At 37.0% G+C, this 27,733-nt stretch overlaps 1 protein-coding gene across 1 annotated transcript; it reads left to right on the top strand.

Moving 5' to 3' along the window:
• The first annotated feature begins 91 nt into the window (after positions 1-91).
• On the top strand, positions 92-27,733 carry LOC106710392 (retinal homeobox protein Rx1). The gene is made up of 4 exons (XM_045684296.1): positions 92-440; positions 9,347-9,615; positions 27,136-27,292; positions 27,558-27,733. The coding sequence occupies exons 1-4, from the start codon at positions 92-94 to the stop codon at positions 27,731-27,733; spliced, it is 951 nt and encodes a 316-aa protein (XP_045540252.1).

Below are 27,733 nucleotides of genomic sequence, written 5' to 3'. Positions count from 1 at the left end.
ATGGGCAATTTCACCCCGAGCGGCCCCGCCCCCGGCTGCCCCCGCCCCGGCCGCGCCGCCGCTGCCAGTCAGTGCCGCGCCGTCGTCAGAGATGGACGCCTCCGACGACCGGTTCCTCGAGGAACGCTCCGACACTAACAGCCCGCGCTCTCACATGAGCTCGCCTCATTCGGCGTCCTCAATCAACGTAACAGAGCAGTCGCTGTCGCTGCAGCAGCACCAGAGCTTGGAGACGCTGCGCATGGGCATGTTCTTTCACGCGCAACAGATGCAGCTGAGCCACAGCTTGGACGCGGTGAAGTCGCGACTGGGGTTGACCGCTGCGGGCGGCCAGGGCCCGCGCCACACCATCGACGCCATCCTGGGTCTCAGCGCGCCCCCCGCCGCCCCTCGCCGCGATGATGACCTGCCCGTCTCACCCGGACACAACGAGAGTGCTGGTAAGTGCCTGTTGCCCGGTCCCTAGGCCTACTCTAACTTAGAGACGACTAAAGTTCTAAAGGGCCTAAAACATACGCTTGTACAAATCTTATTATTTAATATGAAGAAAACCCTCCTGTCACTTTTTTCTAACTCTTTTAAAGGAAGTTTTCGGTCTCGAAACAAAATTTCCTTAATTTTGTTCTAATAACGGTAGCATTAACACAAGTGAAATGAGAGTTGAAAAAGTTGAAATAGTAAAATAAACGTCAATAGAGTCATGACGTTATAACCAGTAGTTACCAGTAGGTACCTGACATCACATAACATTTTTTTTAATTCTTATACTTTACATATGTTTCAATTGATTACTAGATTAACAAAAACGAGTTTATAATTTTTATACTGTTTTAAATGCTTTATATTTAAAAACTACGGATGTAAACATACAATAAAAATGTTGTTACCGGCAAATACAGAACTCACATTTACAAGATCTCTTAGTGTTCTTGTTGTTTTTATTAGAAATAATATAGAAGTAATTGCAGTTTTGCATATGTAATGATTGGCGTAGGTAGGCGTGCCCGTAGAGCGCCGCCCGCCGGCTACGCGCTCCGCGGGTGCTACGCAAGCTCTTGTCTACGCTCCTCAAACGGGCTATTTGTAACGGTTATTTTGTAAATAATTTTTACATTATGCTATGTAAAATGTAGTTTTAAATAATTTTATAATTTATTTGATTACTTTATGAGATAATTATTGTATGATCGATAGTCGTTATAGTAATTAAACATACTAAATATTTTTGTACTGGTTAAATGTTACAGAATCGAACCACCGACTTAAAACCACTGAGCTGTTCTGTTTTAACCAAATCATTTCAATCATGCATTATTAATTAAATTATAGTTAAGTTACCTTTATGACTAATTTATCTTGGCATTAATCTGAAATTAGTTAATACTACGCAGGTAATAAAATAATATTAATAGTTTGGTTTATTTAAAAAGTAACTTGTGGCAAAGTTTTGTAATTGGTTATCTTAGAATCAACTACTCGTATAATATTACAATGTGCGATTTGATTTAGTTTTTTATTGACTTGTAACACGGAGAGGAGTTGGTTATGATATTTTTATTTACTTCAACCGTCACAGTATAAAAGGAAAGAAATAAGAAAGACTGGAACTTTTAACAAATTTAACTAAATAAGCAATTGAAAAGTGTTAAGCAATAGCTTTCTTACTTTTGCAATTCTATGGAACAAACTTGATTTGACGTCATGCTAGAATACCTACTGTTAAAAATTTTCTACAAACATTTTAACGGTTTTTGAAGTAATTTATATATAACTAGCTATCGCCTTCGACCCCGTCGGCGCTAAATTAAAAAAGCGTAATAAGTAGCCGTATTTAGGGTGTGTAATAATATAGACCTTTTTAACAGAGACAATTTTAAGGTTTAAAAAGATTTTTCTACTACTAGCTGCGGAATCCGTCCGCGCGGAATTAGTAAAAACTTAATAAGTAGCGTTCTTCTAGACTATGTTCTACATCTGTACCAAATTTCATTAAGATTCGTTCCGAGTCGTTCCTGAGATACCTTCAAACAAACATCCATCCATCTAAAAATTCGCATTTATAATATTAGTAAAATTTATCGCGTAGGTACTGGCTGATTAAAGGATTAATAAGAACAAATTGTACATAGTAAAGAGATCAAAAGTTATCGTTGCAGGAAAATATTTGACAGTAAAAATGATAAACGTATTTTATCAATTCGTGTATAACAAACATTACTACTAAATTAAATTTAGGCCTAACAAATACATTTACTTTTATGATTTGAAATAAAACAAAAGCTATAAAATAAAAAGAGAACTTTCATAAAACAATCGTGCGCGTTGTAAAAACAAAATGGCCGCCGTATTCAGTTATCGACAATAAAGTGCCTTACACAACCGGATGCTCACTATCGGATAAATGGATCCAAATGATCTATAGATCATTGCTCTGTTGAAATTACACGTAATTTGTTTATTGTTTTATTTGTTGCTTTTAATTTTAATATACTAAATGTTAAGTGTTGATTCATAGTGGCACAGGATAACATAAATTAGTTATTGAGCATTTTACTAATACAACTTTCCATTGCGCTTTAATGTTGTGAATTTGAAAATGTTTGTAACGCTCAAACGCGTTGTATGTATGTTTATAATTGATGTTCCAGTCTGCGATAATCCTACTTTGGTAATGAGCAGTGACCTACAATATATCTATATCTTCTACATATATACAATATCTTGTATTCTGATTAACTACTTATCTTAAATAAAAAATATGTTGGAAGTTAAAAAAGTCTTTATATTTCGGAAAATATGACTAATTTAAAATTATTAACAGTTTTATAAGTAGCTTTTGACCGCGACTCCGTAAGAATTAAAAAAAAACTCAATGAACACCCCATGTGTTCTTCCAGACAATGATCTAAATTTGCCAAATTTCATTAAGATCTGTTCAGCCGCTCCGGAGATACTTTTAAACAAACATCCATCCATCTAAACATTTGCATTTATAACAGTTATTAGTAAGATTACGAAAAGTCGAGGTAAAAGAAAAAAAAAATCACATTACCGGTGATTACCTACTAATAATTTAACCTTAGTATCAATAAATGTGTATAATAAAATTAAAATGTTCCAAAGTTAACCGAACCAAGTTTTTCGATTTAATTTATAATGTTCTAAAAGTAACCTATCTGTTGTAATATTTGTTTTTTGTTATAATTTATTAAATAATAATTATTTTTTATCAGAACATTATATTAAATCTAAAAACTAGATTTGGAACATTTTAAATAAAATCAACAACAAATTAACAAACGAAAATGTCTGTGTTCTCTACTTTTATATTTTCTATTTATATAAAAATGTGATCATTATAAAAATGGCGAGTGGAAACATACTTGTCAATAGGTAAATGTATGAAAAAATGTTTTTTCATTACTACTGTAACCAGCGAGAATAGTGAATTAATAATGAAAACGTCAAAAAGTGATGAATTTAAATTTAATATTCACATTTACCAAATCACGAGATAATTATTAAGAATTATAGAAAATAGTTAATAATTATTTATTTATCGTATTTACTGTAACATTTCCGTACCCTAAGTGTATTAATTATCTAAACAACCGCAAACGACTCTATCATAAGCTTTGGTTGAATCATAGTCGGCCTCTACGTCCGCTATCGCATCAGCAAACTACTATAAACAATATCTTCAATTTTAGATTTTTTTTAATCATAAAAAGGACAATAATATACCCACAAAGAGTTTTTTAAATATTTACTAATTTGACTTTTACTAGAATTCGTATTTTAATACTTCACAAAAATGAATTGATATGAATCATCAAATATATGAGTACTACTACAGTCATACTTGGGTATACTAGACCCCAAGGGACGATATTTTTCCACCTTATAAAGTAAAGTTTTTTTTCTATCCCGAGGTTTTCACTTATGTCCGTCGGAACCGGACAATGACTTTCGCGTACAGTAGAGGATGAGGAGATTGGACTGTAGGAGGTTAGACTGTATTTAAATAAATAAAGCTGATTTACAATTGCTACAGTGTGCATAAATTAGTACAAGGAACAAAAAAACTTCCATTTGGTAATTTCATATAACTGAAGCAATTATAAAAAGTTCAACAATGTTACGAAATGTTTAACCAAAGTATGTATTTAATTTTTCGTCCAATTAACGACAAAAATAAACATAAAAGTCGAACACGAAAGTGTAGTGAAGTGAGGCGAGGTCGTTTGCACTCGACTGTAATTTGTGTGAAATTATTAATTAAGTTAATCATGTTATCTGCACTTACAATCTGTACGCTTCAAGTTAGGGCCATGGGGAGGGTTTTGTTACGTAAACGCAAAGTTATAAAAACTGAATTGCTCAACATTGAAAGGGCATTCTGTGTTTATTGCAAATGTTTTAGCCAAGTAGTTATCACCACATTTGGTAGTGGTAATTTGTCTACACGTATTTTTTAAGTACGTACTTTTGTTGCCAACTTATACCTTTGAACATAGATAGGGATTTTGAAAGGTTGTATATTTAAACGCAAAAATATATTGTGTAAGGTCATCGTTCAAGTCTGGCTTAATTTAATATTTAATAACAGACACACAGAGGTGATTTCGTGACGATTTTCGTTTTGCAAAGTAGACTATACCACCCTCGGTGGCTATCCTCAAGTGCAACCTATGAGAGTCCCGGGATCTCTAAGGGAACGCACCGGGACAAAGACTATGCTACCAAAAACAGTAGTAACCTCTACCGGTGTACTCCTCCACACTCATACCTACTTAACGTTCTCTTTACCACATGCGATTCTTCCCTCCTCATAACATGCCACACTAACAATACTTTAAATTTTAGTATCCCATAAAAATAACTGTATTTGCTTTCCGTAAGGACGTGTTTTGTTGACCTCTTAAAATTCGTAAACACTCAGTTTACAATCTTACAAATATGGATACATGGAAATTTATTAAAATTTTATTAAATTATTTAAAAACCTTTTCAAACCGAACTTTTGGAGATTGACCTCTGAATGTGCTTGGTGTTATTTGTACGAGTTTAAATTATCTTTCGTTTCCATAAACTGCTTTTTTGTGTTGTTTTTTGCAAACAACAGACTCGCTAATTGCTACAGTGTCGCGCTCTAGCGACCATAATTTACTACACTTTACAAGGTATTCCTGATTTTATTTACTTTTTTTAATACCTAACATAAATCAGTCTTATTATGTTAACAAGCCAACTGTCGTCTGAAACAAAGTAGTATAAATTATAAGCGATAAATGAAAGAAATACAGTGTTTATGTCTTTTATAAAACGAAAATATATTTTAGTTGCCGCCATTGCAAAATTTTAGCTATTTTAAAAAAATATACATAAATTATTGATTGTAACAAATACGTCATAACATTTTCTAGTCTATTAATAAACTGATTTACTCTTCTCCGTAAAATGAACAGCGAGTTATAAAACATACTGCTTGCTTATGGTCACCCTACTTATTCAAACTCACTCTGTATAATAATTAGTAAAAGTTTTTATGCCAGTTTCCGCCTTTTCGAGAAAGCATTAAAATAATCGAGGGCTAATAAGCAACGAATCTTAGTTTTTGCGCCGACGGCGACGCCTCGCGGCCGCATTCCGAAACTAACCAGCTCCCGGTTTGGTCACTTTTATTAAAACTTACCAAATTTCATTTCGCCAATTTGTATTATACATTTCTTTTATAGCAACATTAATTAGTTTACATTTTAACTTTTTACTGGGAAAAAATAAAGTGTTATTCTGACTTTACATTTTAGTTACAAAATAAATCGAAACCAATGTTATTTACCATAAAACATAAAACACGTCGTCAAACCTGTCACTATCTTTAAAAAAGTGACTTTGAAAAATTCTATTTTATGACAAACATGTCTTTTATGTTAGTAGCTTTCGGCCACAAAATAATATTAGTACCTATATTTATTTGCCTTATTTTTTAAAATTAGTAAATTTGTTCATACAGTGAATAATGTTATTGTAAAAAAATAACAAAGTAATGAAAACAATAAATAAATCAGGCCAAAAAATAGGATAAAAAGTCCACAAACAAAGTGCAGGCGCTTATTAAACGATTTTGTGAGATTGTTATTAAAATGCTCGCGACAGCCGAGTGATCATAATACTTGCCTTGATTGCCGGATATCAAGGTTGTAACTCGTTATAATTCATGTGCCTTAACCTAAAATAAATTATGTACCAAATTTTTAATTTAAAAATGTTACCGAATTCTTTATCTAAAGTACCTATATTCTTTTTATTACGAAGTCCAGCATCGAAACGTATTATTTGAGAATAATTTTACTTTTATCACTTTGACACATAAAACATTCACAAAATACATCATTTGTAGATGTAACATCGTGTACTAATAGAGAGATAACATCAATCATCGCATCACATCGTTCTGCGGCCAAATAATCGAAAGCTTCATTACTGAACTCGATTATTGGAACTCGATTCTGTGGTCGCGAATCGATTCACAATCGGCATTAGGACAGCATTCGATTACCCCGCCACCCCCGCGTCCCCCGACCCCCCCCCCCCGCCCGCGCCTAGACCGCGCTGACCAACTCTCATTGCCGGATAATTCCCCGCCAGCCCGCCTCGCCATTGCCAACAATGATTGCCATCAAGTCAATTATTATCAGAACAGCATTCGTATGTTTAATTGGTACTTCAATAAGTTTGTGTTGTGAACGTTTTCGTATTCGTAACTATTATTTTATTACTGAGATAAATTGATGTATTATTTTTCTTTGTATCAAAATATCAATCATTGCTGTCGTTTTAACCAATCGATGGGTCCTATGTATAACGTGTAAAGTAACAAATTGATGATTTTTACTTTTTTGTATCAAAAGCTACCTCTTAGTTTACAGGTGTAAATGTTATTTTTTTGCTGAAGTAAAAGGGTCTATGCGGACCATTTTCCTACATGGTTGAAACTTTAAGAGCCTCCCCTGAAAAGTTGTCATTTTGCACATTGGCCCATATACATACGTAGGAGCCATCTAAATATTGATAAACTTTTAATTGAACTGATTAAAAACACCACAAATATAATTTTATTGTTAATTTTTAAATTTAAGTAATACAAATTTAATTTCGTATAAATTATATTTATGTACACGGATAATGTAATTAAACAAATTTGTAAAAGCACAATTATTTTAATGAAATGTGAAAAATAAATGAGAATCTGTCGCGGCACAAATTGCTAAATGAACGTTTCGCGGCTCCAATTAACAGAGCAACAGTTCGCCAAAATGAAATTACGATTAACATAATATCGATTAACTCATTAAAATGTCCGCCCGCTACGCCGATAAGTCGGGCAAAAACGTGCCCGCCTCAATCAATACCAATTAATACCGAGTATAAACAAAAAAACATATTTAATAAAGAGCTTTTTAAAAAATCATTAATGCGCCGCAAATCTGACATGTGATTAGGGTTGCCAGTGAAAAAAGATGGGGCCATTATGTTCGATAATGCCGTGTGTTGCCAGATTATCGATAATTATTACAAAAAGAGAGACGCCGATCATATCACGATAAAGTGTAAAACATCTTAATGCGTTCCTACTTCTTATTTGTTTTGTGTCGCTAGTAATCTCCACTCGCATCTTAATGCGATCGCGCTGTCTCTCTCCCACTTCAAAAGTTTGGTTACGAGCGAGCGGGACGGCGGTACGGTAGCAGCTCTGTTTTGACTTTTGATCTTTCAATCTGTGACAGGAGCGACGCGGATATTTTGTCACTTGTACATTTCTTAATCGTTGTCAAAGTGACAGACGGACAGTTTAGTTTTTTAAATATAAATCTTGTTTTGTACTCATTTGTAAATATCTCGCAACGAGAGCTCACGATATCGTTAGGCGCCGCATTTAAATGTCAATCGGAGAACGTTCCCAGTTTATGTAATATTTAATGTAATTACGTAAGCTTTAATTTAGTGACGTTACATTGTGCTTAGTTAAGTCAATATTTGTATACATTTATATTAATTTCATTGATACACTTAATTCTTGGCCTAAAAACTTTCTTTTTAACAACTAAAGTCAATGTTCAGTTATTATACGACACTAAATCATGAACAGTTCAGTATCTAAGTGTAATAGCAGTATTTTACTTCTGTGAATGTTACCATTTATTATTTTACAAGACATGTATTTTGCAAGTAATTTATATGACTTGAGTTGTAATTAAACAATACATCGGTTTTGAGGCGAGCGTTTAGCGCTATGTTAATAATGTTCCGGAGCAGCGCGAGTCCGGCACTGGACTACGCTACGGGGTTATTTATTGCTAAAGGATTATGTAAGGTTGCCTCAACATTAAAGTTATGAAATGTGTCAGCTTTGTAAAAACAATCTCAGTAGGAAACAAAGCAAATGCCAGATAAAAACGAACATAATCACTTTAACAAATAATTATATTGTTACGACTAGGGTTGCCAGGTCGCCAAACCTAGTAGCCGGACAGACCGGCCAGTTTGGCCGGACATTTGGGTAAAAAGGTCAGGAACCCGGACAGGTTGGAAAGGAAAAGACACCCTATATTATTTAGGATTTTGTCTCAGCATTAATAGGTACACTCTCATGGGAAATTTAAAAAGCCTAACAAAAGCCGGAAAACCGTTTATTTTGGCTGGACACGCAATCAAAAAGCCTACCTATGTCCGGCTTTATCCGGACGCCTGGCAACGCTTGTTACGACCATATGAGGAAATTAATACTTTAAAAGTAAGGTGAACATTTTACTGAAGTAAATTTCGCCTAAGGACATCCCTAGACTGCTGTAATGGTCACGCTCAGTGTGTAGGAAGCCTTACATTTTGTTGATTTGAATATAATTGCATTAAAGTGGGGCGTACGTTTCAAAATAAACATTGTTGTTTGATTTACCGCCTTCCTCCCCCCCCCCCCACTACATAGATACCATCATCATAGCGATAACAGATAGCATAGAGCATCCGCAGCCCCATGACGTAGCTGTGCAAAGTGGCATAAGGGACAAAGTTATGTGTTTTATAGAATTTTGAAGTCAGAACCTTCATTTGTAAGTAGATGAAGAGCTAATTAGCCAATGGATGGTTTACACTACACTGTCTAGAAATGATAATTTGTATTAGTGATGATGTAATTCAAGTGCTAAAAAGCTTTTAAGTCGTTAGCAATTCGTTAGTATTCGTGTTTATTCCGTATCTTTTAGTATAGTTTTGGAAAGTTTAGTTCTAAGTGACAATTTCTTCAAAGTTAGTGACACTTCATAGAAGGTTTTTTCTTCATCAGGTGAAGGTTCGTGCAACAGCAACGATGGGTTCGGGCAGCGCACGCCGGACAAGTCGCCGCCGGCCAGTGACGAGGAGGCGTGCGGAGTCCGCGGGGCAGGGGCCGGTGGCGGCGGCGGGGACAAGAAGAAGCATCGCCGCAACCGCACCACCTTCACCACGTACCAGCTGCACGAGCTGGAGCGCGCCTTCGAGAAGAGCCATTACCCCGACGTGTACTCGCGCGAAGAACTCGCCATGAAGGTCAACCTGCCAGAGGTCAGGGTGCAGGTGAGAGACTATATCACACATGTTTCCCCCCGACTTAGGTAGCTCAGCATATTATGTGATATCATTTTTGTCTATTATTGTCCGTCGACAGAAACTATCATTTTGTGAGGTTTCATTAGAAATCTTAACTTAGGTAACCTAAACTTAAGTAGCTCTGATAACATAAGTTACAAGAAGTATCACTTTATACTACAATTTTCCTTCTTCAGATAAAACTATCGTTTTCGAATATTTCGTTACAAAAATTAACAGGTTTTAAGTTTCAAAAACACATTGACCGTATTTAAAACTCGCTCTTCCAAGTTACCAAAGTATTAACTGAAAGGTGTATCAATCAAACATTAGAAATCTTCAAACAGATGTCACAAAAACCCATCGCAAAGCTGTTTGTAAATAGCGCACAAAACGTAACGCATTGTACATTCGAGAGCAGTCACTTAATTGGCATCAAAGTGTTAATAATAGCGCCCAACGCCATTCTACAACGAACTTCTGCTAAACATCGAAAATGAACTAAACGAAACTCTATTAAGTGAAATGAAAAGTCTTCGCAAACATTGAGCGAAGGGCCCTCGGGAAGGGACGAAGGGCCAATAATGAACCGAAGGGGCTTATGCCACTCGAGTCCCTTTGGCTTTGCTAGCCTAACATATGTCAAGCGTATTCCAAAACGACCAGTTTATAAAAACCCCTGCATCCCCTCCCCGCACCTACAACGAGAGCCTGTCAGGGGAGCGACGACACTTTCGCAGGGGTCAAGTCAAATTGAATGGCCCCTAATTGCTTTCTTTTGCCGCAATAAAAAAGAACCCGAGCAAGGAAATATAGTTTTTATTTACACTAGATATAAGGAAGTAATTGAGTGCGTTACATAATTCAATGTTGGAGTTATTTGTTAAACAGTGCGGTATTCTGGTAATCTCTTGCTTTAGTTAATAAAGGGTACGTTTATCATCTATGGGAAAATTCGTCACTGCCGTCTCCCCGCACCTCCCCGCACCTCCCCGCACCTCCCCGCACCACCCCGCGCCGCCGCCGGCCACTTCCGCACAGACTCAACTGATCCTTTAATTAATACTTAGCGGTCGCGGAGCAAGGTGGAGGGATAACTGTGCGAGTGCGTCATCTAAAAGGATTATTAAAGGTTAAAGCGAATATAATAGTTTAAACAGCTGCGGAGAATGTTAAAGCCGCCAAGATAATAATTGAATACACGATATGTAACAAAAATCATTGAGCAAATAAGTTTTAATTAAAGCTAATTTTGATGATATTCGAAAGTTAAAATTATTACTTATTAATAATTTATACTAATGGCATAGCTTTAAAACTGTTCAGCAACTTTTCAAATTCTTGTTCTTTCACATGCGATTTATTTTCTACCAAAAATGTAGTTATAATAATTTAAATTCTGAATTCGGTACCTACTTAGGATACAAAAGCTAATGAAATAATGCTAGGAAATCTCTCGTCTACTCACAGTTATTTTTACATTTGAAATAGAGTTCGTTTAGTAAAGCGCTACAATATCCAGTTCCCATTCGTCTGGAGAAAGGCAACTCACCGCACTAATTAGCTGCTAATGTTCCTCCCCAACTTGACGGACGGGTCCATTACTAACCCTTTAGCAACCTCCTGCCCTCTGCTCTCTGCCCTCTCTTGTAATAATGTGTTATATCCAACAACAAAAAATTACGGCCTTAATTTGTGTGATTATTTCTACCTAATAGTCCAAAACTAATTTAACTCTTATTTGCGGTTTTATGTCCAGGCTTATTTATTATAGTAGCATTCACATGTGACTTCATCGGCGGGATTTAAAAACAAAATTTAATTACATAGTAGCTTATGTGTACTTCCAGACTATGTTCTATAACCATGCCCAATTTTATCCAGATCCGTTGAGCGGTTCCGGAGATACCTTTCCACAAACATCTAAACATTCGCATTTATAATATTAGAAAAATATTGGTCATCATGTTTTCATATGTCATATGTCATAATAAAATGAAATTCTATACGTCTTAATTTAGTCGTTTGTCGTTAAAGAGTTAGAAATGTGTTCATATGCAGTAAGTTAACTAGTTCGCATGCAGTGAGTGTAATTTGGAGACGAGTTAGAGTGGGCCAGTCAATTAGTATCAATCCGGGTCGCGGCGGCGCTAGTGTCGCAGGTTGGGTGGCGGCAATTGGCGGCAATTACCGCGTCCGGCCGCGCTACAGCCTGCAGCCTACAGACATAGCCTCCCACCACGCTATACCACTGACAAAACTACACACGACATTTTGTCACAAACTGTGATACGTTGTAAGGTATTCGATGTGGCGATGCTGAATCTTGAGAATACAAAAGCGGCTTTAGTTTGCTAATTACTTTTAATGTAGGTAAGTTATTATTTGCACATTAAATTACAGTTGTTCAAAAAACTGCGTACACAAAAGCATTAATAAGCTCGTATAAGTAACACGTACTTGAATCGCATATGGGGGCTTATTTAAACGGCCCGTACGTTTACAAAGCAATTACTACTCAGTACAATGCCGCACAACACGCTCCGAGAACATCAATTATATCTTTAAAAGCATCTTATCTGATCTCAGTTACAATTCACTACACATTAGAGCCTCTTTACAAAATCAGTCACATAAACACATTTTCAAGCCCATTGTACAATCGTCCAGATCTACTGAACCCCAATAGAGGAATAAACGTTTGGGCTGTTAGCTCATTTTAAATTGGTTACAATTGACCGTTATTAATTGATCCGTGCGACATTAGCGAATAGTTTAGTTGATAGTTACAAGTTGTTTGGTTGTTTGTTGATGCGTGTCCCGGTGAAAGAAATCACTTGAACGACTGGGACCAGGCTCGCTACAGCCGCTACAATACAAATTCAATGTGAATTAGATGTTAATCAATGTAACAATATTGCTAGGGCTGTCACAAGCGACGGGGGCGATTTAACTGTTTGTATTTTATAACAGAAAACTATTTCTTATTTACTACATGTTATTAAGTTGTGTGCAAATAACAAAATACACCCAAATATCAAATTAAAATAATGATATAAATGTTATCTACATTTAAAAAGAACAAATTATGTACTTTACTTAAATTAAAAATTATATATCACTATGAAACGTGACATGTATTGATTTTATTGCAAACTATCGGTCGCCCGCGACTCTGTTCGCGCGGCATTAAAGAGAAACTTAATAAGTACCTACCCGTGTTCTTCCAGATTATGTTTTACTACTGACAAATTTCATAAAGATCGTTGAGACGTTCTGCAAATACATTTTAACAAACATACATCCATCTAACCTTTCGCATTTATGAGTAAGTTCAACATTATGTGTTCTTTTAGTGAAGAGCATGTAATAAATTTGCGACGCTATATATTTAGGTAATAAAACACGTTATTACCAAAACAAATAAAACATGTAAACTCCTCACCCCTCATTCACTCCTCACGGCGACAAATGCGCTAATAAACGCTTTTGTACCTCCTAGCGTTAAACACCCTTAATACACCGCATTTCAATTTATACTCCAATGTCATATAAATAGAGTTGAATTTATTTCGTAAGATGTAGGTGCTGCGTTTATTTCACCGAAACGAATTTATATGGGCTTTGTTTTTCTATTGAACCTTTATTTGATATCGCGTCATTTATTTAGCTATGTATAGGGTAGGCAGAGCATATGATTGATATATTTCACTTGAGGCTTATCGTAAAATGTGTAGAAAAGTGCCTATTGTATTACGATAGCCACGAAGTGCACTTCGAGGCTATAACTACAATTTTTTTATACATAGGTCGTATATTTACGTTGAAAATATCTTCAGATTATTCCATTACTTTGTACAGTAGAGTACAAAATGAACTGTATCCCGACAGAGCAAAAACAATAGAGCAAATTACTTTAGTCATTACCGATGTTTTGTCTGACTTCATAAGGAACAGAGTTCAACGTGTTTTCATTGTTACTCGACTAGTACTAACTACATTGTTCAGTTTCTCTTTTTACAGCAACTATAGATCTTAGACTAATCAGTAATAGAGTTATTTATAAGTGTAACTTTATAGGTACTGAATTTAATTGTTTCCCATTTGTGTAAGTGTTATCATAAAGGTACAGTCAAACCTGAAAAAACGAGAGCTGGTTAAGCGATTAATCTATATTGTTGATTCACTTTGCTCCTCCTACATTAATAAACATGCTATGGTATGTACAGACTTGCTTATAGCACATGGGTAACTTACTGTACGTTGTAATTTACCAGCGCGGAGGTTTATCGCTGTAATTAGGTGACGTGCTCATCGACTAACGAGCTAATTGCCGAGAGCACAACGTAAACGAATAGCGCCCCCTGTCGCCTGTAATCTGTCATCTGTAGCCTGTCGCCTGTAGCCTGTCGCTTGTAGACTGTAGCCTGTCGCCAGTCTAGTGTAACCTGTCGTCAGCTATCCACTTACTGACCATTTAATTACTATTATAAACTCATGTCACATCCCAAAGAGCAACCTTAAATAGATGTCACTTTAGATTTTTGTTGAGCAGAAATAAATGCAGTTTCGTTGTGAAAATAATCTTACAAATATTTTACATGCGTATGTTTGGATGTATGTATGGATGAATGGATGTTTGTTAGAATGTATCTCCAGTACTGTTGTATAGATCTCGCTGAAATTTTGCATAGATGTAGTACTTAGAATAACACATAGGCTACTAATTAAGTTTAAAGTCACGGATGACAGCTTTTAATTGTTAGGGAAATCTCAATCTGTACTGATTTTAAATTTATACAAGTTTCACTGAAACCGATTTCACTTTTTGTATATTTCAGAAATTTTCACACTTTCAAAACCTACATAGAGAACTAGGAATAAATGAAGGCAAACACAAAACGCTATTCAACACCTGAGAAACGTAAAGAAAGTAAATGTTATGTAAAAGCTGTTAACGTTAGACGATTCGCATACTATATTGCTCATATCTATGAGTTTTATATTCACTATATAAAGACTGTAAATATTAACAAGCACTTCTATAAGCTTTATGGCCGCGATAGTGTCGTGGTGCTCGCAAACTCATGTAAGTGAGTTAAGCTGGCCGCGTCGCCCGCGCCGCCGCCGTCGTCCGTTTGCATACACCTACATATACCTACTATAAATAATTTTATTTTATAATAATGTTATCTATTCTATAATCTTACTTCTTACGATAATATTATAAATGTGAATATTTGTTAGAAGGTATCTTCTGAACTAGATCTAGGTATCGGCTACACAGATCTCGATGAAATTTGACATACTCGTAGATTTAGAACTTAGTCTAGAAGAACACATATGCTACTAATTAAGTTTTTTTTATATTCCGCGTTGACGATGTCGCGGGCGACAGCTAGTAGTGTTGTAAACACTAAAACCTTTTTCTTAGTTAAATGAATCATCAAAAGGCCGACGTGAACTTCAAGTATTGCCTTGTATACCACGATGCTTAAAGTTATGTAGACCTGAATGTAATCATTTTCTAAATAATGAAAAGTCTGAAGTTTTTAATAAATGATTTCAATACCTATAAGAAAAAAAAATTGATTTAGGTAGACGACTCTATAAGAATAGACCGCTTTAAGAAATTATTTTTCAATATTATCCGGTTGTTCGCAAATTGTGTACAATTTCTTCTTGTCGATATTAATGCGATAGCCGTCATTGTTCCCTCGCAAAAAAATCCCATTCCAGGATATTGTTATTTCTTTATTCGTGCCCGCAAATGACATCACGAGAGAGTAAGACGCGTGAGAGAGACCGCGTGCGCGCCCTCTGGTACAGAGGGAAATTGTGTTGGAGTCTGACACTCCTCTGTACCTCCCCTCCCCTGCCTCGCGAGGGCCCGAGTGGCGATGCGACGCGGGGTGATGTTTGTTTATGAGGGAAATTTGTACTTAGAGGGTGTTATGATAGCTGGGAAATGTATTGAATTGGTAACATCTACGATCCTTGATTTGCTACGACACGTAATGTAAACGAGACACGTAAATATAAACGAGTTCCGACACGGATAACTTAATTGACGAAGACTTAAATATATTTTTAACGTAATTTTAAAATAGACATCATAATAATATAGAACAGGCAGATTAATATAAGGTATTAAATCTCATACAGTCGACTACAATACGCCTAATCAATAGTTAAAGGTTTAATGGAATACGAACCTAATCATAACTCTTTGTTGGCGAATAATTTCATTAAAATTTGACGGCTCCTTCCTGTGTTAAAAAAACCCTTTAAAAATACAGGAAACAACGAAATATAAGGGTAATTGAATTACTGGTATGAAATGACGACCAGTATAACTTGGTCCCCCGGCAGCGCCGCCCTGGTCTCGGCGTCTGTATATCGTGGGTCAGGCTTAGCTAGTTGATTGCACAAAGCGCAAAGGAATCGTCATTGTGGGCACAGCCGGGCCCCGCGTGTATCATGTCGGTGTGCATTACTCCCTCCCCCCTCCTCCCCCCCCCTACGAGAATTAAACACGATATTTCCGTTTCTTTTGCCAACTTTATAATATGGCCTATTTGCGATCTCTTTTCTTATCCTGTTATATCTCGATGGAGATTCTCATTTAAAGATAGGTACCAAAATACAAGTACATAATAAGTTATAAGACATTATTTAATAATAACTAGAATTACACCAAACATTCAGGCGTTTACACTACAGAGGTTGCAATGGAATTTTATATACGTAAAAACCCACTTAGATATACAAAAATACCGTATTATCCGTCGATCAACTACAGACAAATATGAAAATTAAACCTTAACCTAACATTATTTTATTAATCACAAACAATTGGATACAATGTTAAACGAAAGTGTTTAAATCAAATAGTTTGTAAACTGCCTCATTAGGTTCATATTGAGTGAGCACGCTCTGTGTCCGCGTCCTCTCCATCGCAACACAATCCAAATCCCAAATACGAACGTATTCAATTCGGCATCCACTGAAAATCTAAACCACCAATATATCTTGATACACAGCCACTGTAATATAGACTCTAAAACTTGTTGATAAAGACTTAATATCGGTTTGTGTTAATTTGTCGTTTCATTTTGTTATGGGAGACTGTCATTGAGCCGCAGGATTTCTTTGCAAGCTGGAAATATAAAGTTCTCGATATGTCGGAGATTAGGTCGGCTCATTGAAAGCGGACGTTTTTGTTGTTTGTAACATTATACTCGGCAGTACTAATGTCTTTGTGCTAACTATAACAAGACGCCGGTACATCGCCGCTGCAGTATCAGAAACAAATGCCATTCAATTGACCTTCACAAAAGATTGTTGCAATACTTTGTAAACAATCACAAAAACATATTTCATTTATTTCACATTTTCCGTGAATTTAAAAAGAAATTGTTGGATTAGTTACGTTTTGTTGCTTGATTTTGAACCTAAATATGTAGTGTATTCACCTACCTACCCAAGTAAAAGTCCATACTATCTGTCACTTTCTATGAGAAAACAGCGATAACAACATGTTTTATCCAAGGATTTTTGTCTCAGAAACCCACGATAAGTTAATCAAAGTTCAAACAATAACAGGTTCGTGTTTTTGCTAAGTGGCCAGCTTTTCAGATAAATCGATTGAAAACAATTCGTGTTATTATTTTGATAGAACACTTCTAATCCTTCTTTATATCTACAGAATAATGTTATTATTAAACTAGCTTTTGCCCGCGACTCCGTCTACATCTGTGTCAAATTTTATCAAAATCCATTCAGTCGTTCCAGAGATACCTGCAAACAAACATTAATCTATCCATCCATCTAAACATTCGCATTTATAAAATTAGTATGATAGACTTCGCCCGCGACTTCATCAGCTACCTACTACCTGTTAAAGACCCGTCAAAATCGATCTATCCGTTCCGGAGATTCGCTGGAACAAACGCGGTCTTGTGGACAGACATACAGACAGAATAGTTTTTACATGGGTACGAAGTATGCTTTCTTCTCTATGTTACAGATGCTACAATTTTATTAATATGTGAAGACAAATAGAAAACTTTAAAAATAATAAACACCTGCTAATTAATTAGCTTGCCACAGCAATGGGCGAGCGTTGCCTGCGAGACTCTGAGCAAAATTTTGCTAATTACATAATTGATCATTACTGCGCTTGCCTCACTTTATAAATCTTAATAAGGTCCTGTCTTAGGAACTTAATTAAATCTATTTACTCTACAGTTAAAAGGCATTTTGAGCGTTAAACCGTGGTGATAAAGTTTAATTTGCATTATTAATTGACAACGTTAATTCTCGATTCAAGAGTTTGTAACCGTTTATTTAATTAAAAACCTTATTCTTAGAGTGGTAAAGTTTATTTTAGCTTGTAATTGTCGTCAAATATTATCCCACTTTCATGTTTGTTCTAACATTACTGTTACTAATTACGTTAGATTTTTTTAACAAATTAAATGTAAGTTCCGTGTTTGTAATAAAATAATGCGATTTTAATATGAACCTTAACTTACGGGAATAAGGTTGACATCAGTTTTTCCCGTGTGGAGTAGTTAGTACGTTTTGTGTTGTAAAATTGGAGCTGACAAATAGTAAATGAACGTTTTAGCAAAGTCTGGCGTCGCAGCCAAATTTAATTAACGATCTCGAACTGGCTGAGGTGTCGCCAAGTATGGAGGCGGACTGCTTTAGGAACGCGAACGCCTTTTGGTCATTAAGTTACAAAATTTAGTTCACTTTTCAAGGTCGACTAAGTTATAAATGAGTGATATTTTACACTTGGACTTTGATTACTAATCAAACTTTGAAGATTTAGGTACCTTATGTGTTCTGGTTGCATTAGTTAATAACGTGGCAATAATCAATAACAAGGAGCGTAATTAGTTTTGCTTAAATTTTTGAAACTCCTATGTATACACGTAGTATTACTATGTTATCTAATGTCTATGTGAGGACCAAAACACGTGTCTAATCAAGATTATCTATTTCTTTAAGTAGATAAGCTGTCTCCACAGTTCCGTGGCCACGGGTGCAGGGTGCGGGGTGTGGGGTGTCAGCGCACTAAAGCAATTAGCGGCAAGTGATTTGTCCGCTTGTGTAAGCCGGGCTTTGTTGCCGCCATTCCATATCTTGCCTTGCCTTACGCTATTTATACACTATAAATGCGAGAAAGCAACAATTTTACCTACCCAACTGTACATGGCTTATTAGACAAGTTGAGTTACTTAGAATTTAGTCAGTCAAGTTAGTCGCTTCGTAATCATATTAATAACCACCCTTGCAATCCGCCTTTGAACAGCCCCTTGTGATACTGAGAGAATTTTCCATACCAAATTTGAGAAGTGAAATCTGGTTGATTAGCCTCGTCACAAACACGCGCAGCGCCCGCCCACAAACAAGTAACCCGATACATTGACGCAAACCAGTGCCCCCGCGCCGCTAATTAGTGGCCAGCACGTGCCCCCCACGTGCTCTACACGTGTCCCACACGTGCCCCACACGTGCCCCACGCGCACCACAACACGCCCGTGTTGAACTAGCAACTTTACACATTTAACTTTCACTGATTCCTTCTGTGTGATGACTAACGAATTGGTCTTGCGTTGAAATTTGAATGAAGGGAAAATTATTTTTGAATATTTTATTTAATATCTGAAATAATCACACAATGCGTTGTTAAAAGTATGACAGATGTTAAAAAATTAAACTAATGTCAGACGAAAAGGCAGTTTCTGTAGCGATATTTGACTACAACATATTCTCCGTAAGGACATATAAGGACTCCGTCCGCACGCAATCAAAAAAACTTAAAAAGTAGCCTATGTACAATGTCCATACATCCATCCGTCTAAACATTCGCATTTTTAATATTAGTAAGAAGTAAGATTGTTCCCACGATATGAGGGCACGTTGGGTTTGGACTTATTTAGCCAAATCCAAAATATCTGTGAAGCATTAAGTACCTGTCTGCTCTGCTGTAACTATGATTTATCTAGCAGTTTAATTAGTCATATCAATAACAAGATAATCAACAACATTTAGTATCAACTATATTTTATTTAGTTATAAAGTCTTGCGTCACTTGCGCCGGTTGCACAGCGCCCTCTGTTGACACGCGCGTGCACAAAGATATTGCCCTCGAATGCAAACACTCAGCCTCACCCTCCTGCAATATTAATATACCCTAAATGATCTTGTCAACAACATTATTTTACACTGGAAATTGTTTCCCATTCATTCCACGCATACCGCCATCTATTGACTAACTCTCTCCCTCTCTTTTCTGTGACTTCATGATCTAAAACATGGCTTAATTATTTGCAATTGTTTTTAAATTTCGTGAACCTATAAAATGCATGCAAAATATTTCTGTTACAATTTTTTGCATTCAAACTTTCGCATTAAGTTAATATTAATATAACCTCCTTCTTTTTGAAGTCGGCTAAAAATAGAGTCCATGTAGTAAATGATTAATCTATAAATGTACTTAAATAAATATTGAGCACTTTGAGAAGAAACGCTTAAAAGAGATCATTTACCCTCGCTTAATAGAGCCCTAATGTCCCACTAATGAATGGAATAAAATTGTACCGAGGCCTCGGGGTAAATTGGATTGCTGCATTGTATTTACATTCTAATGTCCAATGCAATAAAGTTGCTTTTAGAAACACTATATTTTCTACTTACAACGATTGGCTCTGATTCTCCGCTAAACGACGTGAAGATACAATAAAATCAAGGAGGAAACATTGTACAAAGAGAAAATGAAATCTTATTGCGTCGCACTAAAGTTCATAATCATTTATGTAAACATTGTATGGCAATTTACTGCTATTTACTGAATTCAACTTTATTGCTTTAGCAGAGAGTCGATTATTGTTTGTTGTGTTGTGGGTTAAGGGTGAGGTACAAGTTGTTTGTCGAGAGTTAATTTAGTAGTGGATTAACTCAGTTTGAATGATTGATGTTTTTGGGATCGCGTTTGATGCTCGGCCTTTTGCCGTACGGAGAGCGGTGCGGGTTCTCATTCGGGGAGAAGCGATTGTGATCCTCATTCCCTTGAGATAAGAGATATTAAATATTAGTCGGATACAACTTGTGTTCACGTGTGTAATTCAAGTCTTTATTAAATTTTGGTATTTCAATTTAAGATTTGTTAGTTTGATATTAAATATCAATTGGGCTTAAAAGCCCAATTGATATTTAAAATAAATTGTATTTGTTTTAGGTTTGCTTTAGGTTAGGAATTTGATTAAAATTTACAAAGTATTTATGAATAAATGAATTAGACAAACAAGAAAGAATAAATCTAGGAATATAGAAAATTAAAAAAATCAAATAACTAACCTCATCAACACTTAATTCGATATGTTACCATTACTTTTTATCTTACACAATGTATGATGGATGTTTGTTAAAAAATATCACCAGAACGGATCAACGGATATCGGTGTAATTTGGTATGAATGTAGAAAATAGGCTGAAATAATATAATTAGCTATGAATTGAGTTATTTTAAATTCCGAGCAGACGGTTTCGCGAGTGACAGCTATTTTAAAGAAAGAAAAATTTTCTTCCAAACATTGTTCGGATTTCTTAAGAGCAATATGCACGCATATATCATAAATTCGTTGCAATTTCAGCATTTTATTGAGGAACTGTTCTAACATTTGATATTTATTCCTAAAACATTCAATGATTTAAAAAAAAAAACAAAAGAAGATACAATAACCAATCCGCTAAGTTTGACGCGCGAACATCGCCGGCTGTGAGATCGATCGTTCTCGAACCTCCGATACCTCTTTATTTACCTTCCAAACGCAATCACCTCCTCCCCCGGACTCCCTCCCTCTCCCCACCTGTCCCTCTCCACGATACAAACAAACTCAGCTTCTTTCTGTTGCGCAAGAAACAGAGCGAGACGACGATATACATAAAAATATGCGTCAGAAGACGACAGATGCCTCGCCATCTTAGATGCAGTGTGGACCAAAAGTTAGCCAATAACTAACCTTGCATCAACTAAAACGTCTCAACCACCTTCGTGATTGTAAACGAAATTGTACTATATGCTGTAGAACATACAGTTGCATTTGGTTTGTGGTATAGGAAGATGAAATTAATAACGTTTGTGTGTTTGGGGTGTAGGGGAGGGCGCGGCTCGCATAATGATGGCGTGTCTCTGACGGCAGCCGCTGAGACTGCCTCGCCTGGCCTCACCGCCGCGCCGACCCTCACGTTTCACGTCTTGAGTCTTCAGTCTTCAAACCGAAAGTCACTTATTTTGTTGGAGTTATTTTTGTAAATAGGCTGTTCTCAGCCGAGTGATTCACGAGAGTTTTTCGTGCGTATGTAATTTTTTATAGGATATAGGTCATAGATCATAGAAATACAGTCTGTCTTTTTTAAGTAGTGATAAAAATATGGTTTTGATTTTTAAATTATTAGTTATATAAGCAGATTATCTTCAAACTAGAAGTTTATGCAACGATTTCACGACAACAATCGATTCGCTATTGGCACTACAAGTTACTTAAATCCTTATTTAAGTATCTTTCCTTGCCGTAGGTTTTTTCTGTAGAACAATCGCTGCTTTCATTCAAAATTTTTATATCGTAATTTGGGACGCTAACTTGACTTGTACTTCCTTTAATAGTGGTACTGTTACAATAACAAATGAACGTCAAACAAACGACGCGTTTTCACAAAAGAACTCACTTCAATTACCCTTTCAATAAGCCTTGTCAGCGCCCGCACAATTACCTACCAAAAAATGGGGAAACAGGAAAAACAAGGAGACGCAATAATGTTGCGCCCGCAGCGGGGGAGGGGAAGGGAGACTGGGAGAGCCCGGAAGGGGAAGTGTAGGGGAAGAGGACATCTGTAGTTTCAGAACGTAATTTCGGCACAGCGTTACATATCACGGGAAGTTCCTTCAAGTGTTTTAGGATAAGATTGTTCTGTATAATTAGTAGATAAGATCAAAAATACAATCCTAATGTAGTCATTTGTTTTATTAATGAAATTGTTACATGCAGATAATGTTGGTTTAAATGGATCAAATCAATTTAATTTCCAATTACCTTCAAAGAAAGAGAATACACATAACGCGTATTATTGACAACATTAGCCTGACTACGCAGTAAAGCTTTCACAAAACTGTCCAGTTTGCGGCTACTTTTACAGGGTGGTGGTGCGACTGCAATTCCAAGCTGTCTTCGTTTTGTCCGCGGACGCTATCGATTGCCCCCGGTCGGTCGGAGTTGACGTGTATTGGCGGTGCTCTTGTCACAGCAACACGACCGCTGTCATGTACGATTGGCGTTTGTTTTTTTACTTTATCATAAAGCAACATAATATATTTGATTTGATTCTACGAGTACGTACAATGAAGCCTACCAGCTTGTTTATTATACTGAAATTATCTTTGTATTATTGCTAAATCTTACTTAGTAAGTGCAAGTTAGTAATGTAGTACCACTTAAGCAAATACTAAGAAGACCAATGCTCCATGTCCACTAGTGTATGGATATTTCATTTAGCAACAGGATCATTGCTGAAACAATGTTGCCTTCTGAACCATTATCTTAATTTATCTAATCTTCTACATCCTGAAACAGTTACTGTTTTCTGTAGATTACTTGACACTAGTACATAGTTACCGCACTAGGGGAATCCTTACGTCATCCCGGATTTCGTCGAGCAAACATTCGCTATCTCATTACCAGCGGAAGTGTCATTGGCATCCCCCGCTGTAGGTGCAGTGCCCCCACTTCTCGCGCGGTGCTCCCACTCCTCGCGAGCAGTGCCCCCACCCAGTCGCGAGGTGCTTCCACATCCGATTTAATAATCCTAGGATTGTTGACACTGAAGCCAAGTTGACAAACATATAATATCTTAGTATATGTATAAGTTTGAATCTGTCCTACTTGGATAAGTGCCTTTAAGCTATCCGATGTGAAAAAGTTTTTAAAATTACAATAACTTTTAACATGCTAAGCTTTCAAAATATAATTATCCATTTCTTGTGTCATCTAAATCATCATTAATACTAGAGTTACCTTAATGGATACTAATTTGAAATGTTACGAGAGGACAAGTATTTTTTTTTTTGTGGAAATATTTACAACTCAATGTTAACTTTTAAACGCTTGATAATTGCTCGTAATATTTAAGCACATTTAAGTTATGTTTGCGGATTGTAGGCGATAGCCTCCACTGCGGGGTCTCGTGGGACTCATTAATGCGGCAAGGCCACGCGACTTGCTCATGTTATTGTTTGAAGTTGGCTAAAGTGTTAATTTGGGGAACAGTTTTATGGAATGACTCTACCTAATGTAAGTTAATTTAGCAGCTAAAATGTAAAAAGAAAGTAACTGCACTTATGTGCAGTAAAACAAGTCTAAAGGTTCTATAAATGAATTAAAAAACCCATTACATTGTCGTAACAAAAGATAAACAATAACAATGTAATTCTATAACACAAAATAATAACACACATGCCGCCAAAAAGTCAATTTGTCACTCGATTAACGTTAAAAGAGTCTGAATAATTGAATTACGACCAATCCGAGGCTGTCTCGGGGTGACACAATCGAATGTTATTCGAATGGGCCAATAGGGGCGCGCGTGTCGGCGTGTCGCGCAAATCTGACATCTGTCATATGTGAGTCGGGAGCGGTTGTTAGCGGCGCGGTGAGATGAACGCGAAAGTTGCCGCGGCCGGCGGACTTCATTGTGTTTTATTGTCACGTTTTATCCAATCTAGCGGTGAAATTACATTTGTTAGTTGTCGATTTAGTTCTTTTTGTTATTGTTGTTGTATTTGTTTGTATAAGTATGTACAATTTACTAGTTAGCCGTCTTGTCATATCTCCTGTCATTTCTAGGCCTAAGTTTGGTTTGTACGTTATCGACATATTGACAATACAACTTTATAATAACGATATAAGTAGTACCTAGTAAGTAAGATCCTTTAAAACAGCCTGCATCTATATTTCACTTTTTTCCGCTGTGGTAACCCTAAAATGTAAACATAGTTTTGTGGTGAAAGTCCTATTTCACATTACACGGCTGCGCCGCCGCCGCCGTGTAATGTAAGGAAAGTGTAAGTAACGCCAAACAAACAACTGCCGAGCGATTGCGGTTAATTTTTATTACCCAGGGCAGCGGGGGCGGGTTAGAGGAAAGACTAGGGCTGGGGTAATGTCGAAATATCGATATCATGATATTTTATTTTACTTTCTAGTGAATCTGTTTTGCCCCTATACCTTATATTAAAAAAATACTATTTTTATAAATACAATAGCCAATAACGTTTAGCGTATCTACGGACTATCGATCGATCGGTCGCGAATTCCGCCATTAGAATATTGTCGTGAACCTTATCTTAACACAAGCCTTTTCCAAGCTTATCTGGAATAGTAACAAGAAATCATAGTAAATTAACAAAAATCTACTAATACAAAAATATATATCCAAGTAGCAGTAAAATATCTCTTCTTTTGAAAACAAAAAATAATTAAATTAGATTTTATTGTTTCTATAGTTTTGACAACACTAGCGGTCAACCATGGCGTGTCAAAGTGTCACTTATTAGCCCCAAACACGAGCCCGCCGCCCGCCGCCGCCGCCGCCCGCTACCACTACGATCAAATTTTTATTTTATTAATAACCAAAACGTTCATGTTTGCCTTCTATAATTAGATTTCCGAAGTGATTTAAATTTGTACCGTGTCCGGCGAGCGCGACACTAGCGCCGCACTAGCATTTTAACGAACTCTAATTGGGTCGGATTATCAAGATTCCGGCGAGTTCGGCATAACTTTTTTATTTATTTTCTTGTCGTTTTAATCTTTAGTGCGATAAGTTGATTTAGCTTTTAAATGTACAGTTACTTTGCTGAACTAACTGATTATATCACGTAATTAAATCTGATTGCTTTTCAAATACGTTCTGAGTAAATTGTTAGTTTGTATTTTAAAATTGCCTGACGCGCCTTACTTCAAATTTAATGGAAAGAATTCGTTGACAACATTGTCAAAAAAAATGTTCACAAAAACTTAGGCAATCAAAAAAAAACAAAGATAAAAGAAACTGTACTACTGAGCTTTTTACACGAATTTATTCTTATATAAAATGAATTCTACATCATACATGTTTCATATGGAAACATGTATCCGGGTCATTTTTGACATAACTCAAAACAATTCTCAATCTATTCAATATTTTTTTTATGAAAGTATGTGATTGTGTGTGAGTCTTATTGTATGAAACGCGCGTGAAGTGAGAGGGCCGCGCAGTGTCCGGTACGGGCCGACACCACACGACTTCACCCCACTTGCACGACACTAAACTAAACTGCACAAAACACGATCGTGTAATTTTAATGATTTTGTTAATTTCATTATGTTAACAAGCGTCTCGTTTCCAGTAAAAGTATTTTTAGAGTTAAAATCAATTCAAAAAGCCATGGCGACTGTCGCATTCTTCCGACTTAGTGACCGTTATCAGTATATCTCTTACAAGAGACTGGAAATTAAGGATGTTGAAGGGTTCACGATGGTAACATACAGGTTCAACTCTTCCTCGGCTAAAATTTCAACATTTTAGAGTGTGGAACAATTACCGAATAGATTTTCCATCAAATATTGATAATAGAGTATATGAACTGTCAGGGTGCTTCGTGCGGCAAACGTCTGACATTGATCACACGGAACTGTTGTTCGTTTCCAACGCGTTATCGCTTTCTGATGCCAAGAGCCATTTAATACGTTTACTAGCGAAGCGATCGCTCGCATGTCTCGCGTCGCGTCGCCTCGTCTCCTTGCCTGCGCCAAATCGAAACGATCACGCGAACGCCGCGGCTCCGCGCACCCCACGAATATATCATTTCACACTACAATTTGACACTACATTCAAAACATACATCACCGAAGTTCGAGCCAAATTAAACTGATCGACAATAGCTTAAAGTTTAAATCGCTCCGACAGCCCTTTAGTGGGGTGTATGACACAGTGATGGTACATTTATGTGATCGAGCTCGCGTTTCATGCTTCGCAGTATTCTAAGTTAGTTTTGTTTCGTTACGTTTGGCCTCACAAACCGTTTAGTGACGTGTTCTCCTTGATTTATCGTCTGCGGCGAGGCTTTCGGGGCTCCCTCCCCCCTGCAGCCGGCGCCCGCCCCTCTCGTGAAGTTTGATGCTCTAATAAATGGCGCGGCATCAATTACTGCTCGGCCGCCCCGCACGAGCGCGCTCACTTCGTTAATCTGTTAAGTTGACTGTTGTTTGACAATTTGCTGGTTCGTGACGGTTATTATGTACCGGCGGCGCGCACGGAACTACGCTAAACGTAATGAATTGACTCGACATAACGATGAAAAGACGATTCCGTCTATTAGCTACGCCTTCAATTTACCTTTTAATTTTATAATGGTACAAGTAACAAGTGAGGTCTAAGGTTATTCTGTCTTTGTTGCAGGTGTGGTTCCAGAATCGCCGTGCGAAGTGGCGGCGGCAGGAGAAGATGGAGGCAGCTCGGCTGGGGCTGGCGGAGTACGGTGCGCCTGTGCCGCGCCTCGGCCTGGGCCTGCCCGTCGACCCCTGGCTCGCGCCGCCGCTGCTCTCTGCGCTGCCAGGTACCTACCTCCTCTCTACTCTACCTCCTCAATGTATATAAGGACATAGTATCCACGTTCAAGAAGCCGTTGCCTCCTATTACGTTATTTAACTACGACCGTAATATGGCCTATACGGTAACGTTGCATGACAATTTTTTATCAAAATGTTCCAACCCGAAAATACTATAAATTTTATTGCTCACCTGCCTTCATATTTAACATCAGAATTGCCATTGACAGTCATAGAATCATTTAGTTAATTATTATTTTTTTCTTATTGCAGGTTTCCTCAGCCACCCGCCGTCAGGTTACCCGAGCTACCTGACACCCCCCGCCCCGCCTGCGCCCCCCGCGCTCGCGCCCGCCGCACCTGACCCCCGCTCATCCAGCATCGCTGCGCTGCGCATGAAGGCTAAAGAGCACGTCGAGTCCATTAGTAAAGGCATGCAGATGGTATAG

This window comes from Papilio machaon, chromosome 25 (genome assembly GCF_912999745.1).
Source record: "Papilio machaon chromosome 25, ilPapMach1.1, whole genome shotgun sequence".
In the NCBI taxonomy this organism is placed as follows: domain Eukaryota; kingdom Metazoa; phylum Arthropoda; class Insecta; order Lepidoptera; family Papilionidae; genus Papilio; species Papilio machaon.
This window is presented reverse-complemented; position numbering and strand designations above follow the sequence as displayed.

Excerpts from the sequence above, each read along its gene's own strand:
- LOC106710392 (XM_045684296.1), top strand. The coding sequence starts at position 92 with ATGGACGCCTCCGACGACCGGTTCCTCGAGGAACGCTCCGACACTAAC. Across the intron at positions 441-9,346 it reads CGGACACAACGAGAGTGCTG|GTGAAGGTTCGTGCAACAGC; the intron begins GTAAGTGCCTGT and ends TTTCTTCATCAG. Across the intron at positions 9,616-27,135 it reads TGCCAGAGGTCAGGGTGCAG|GTGTGGTTCCAGAATCGCCG; the intron begins GTGAGAGACTAT and ends TCTTTGTTGCAG.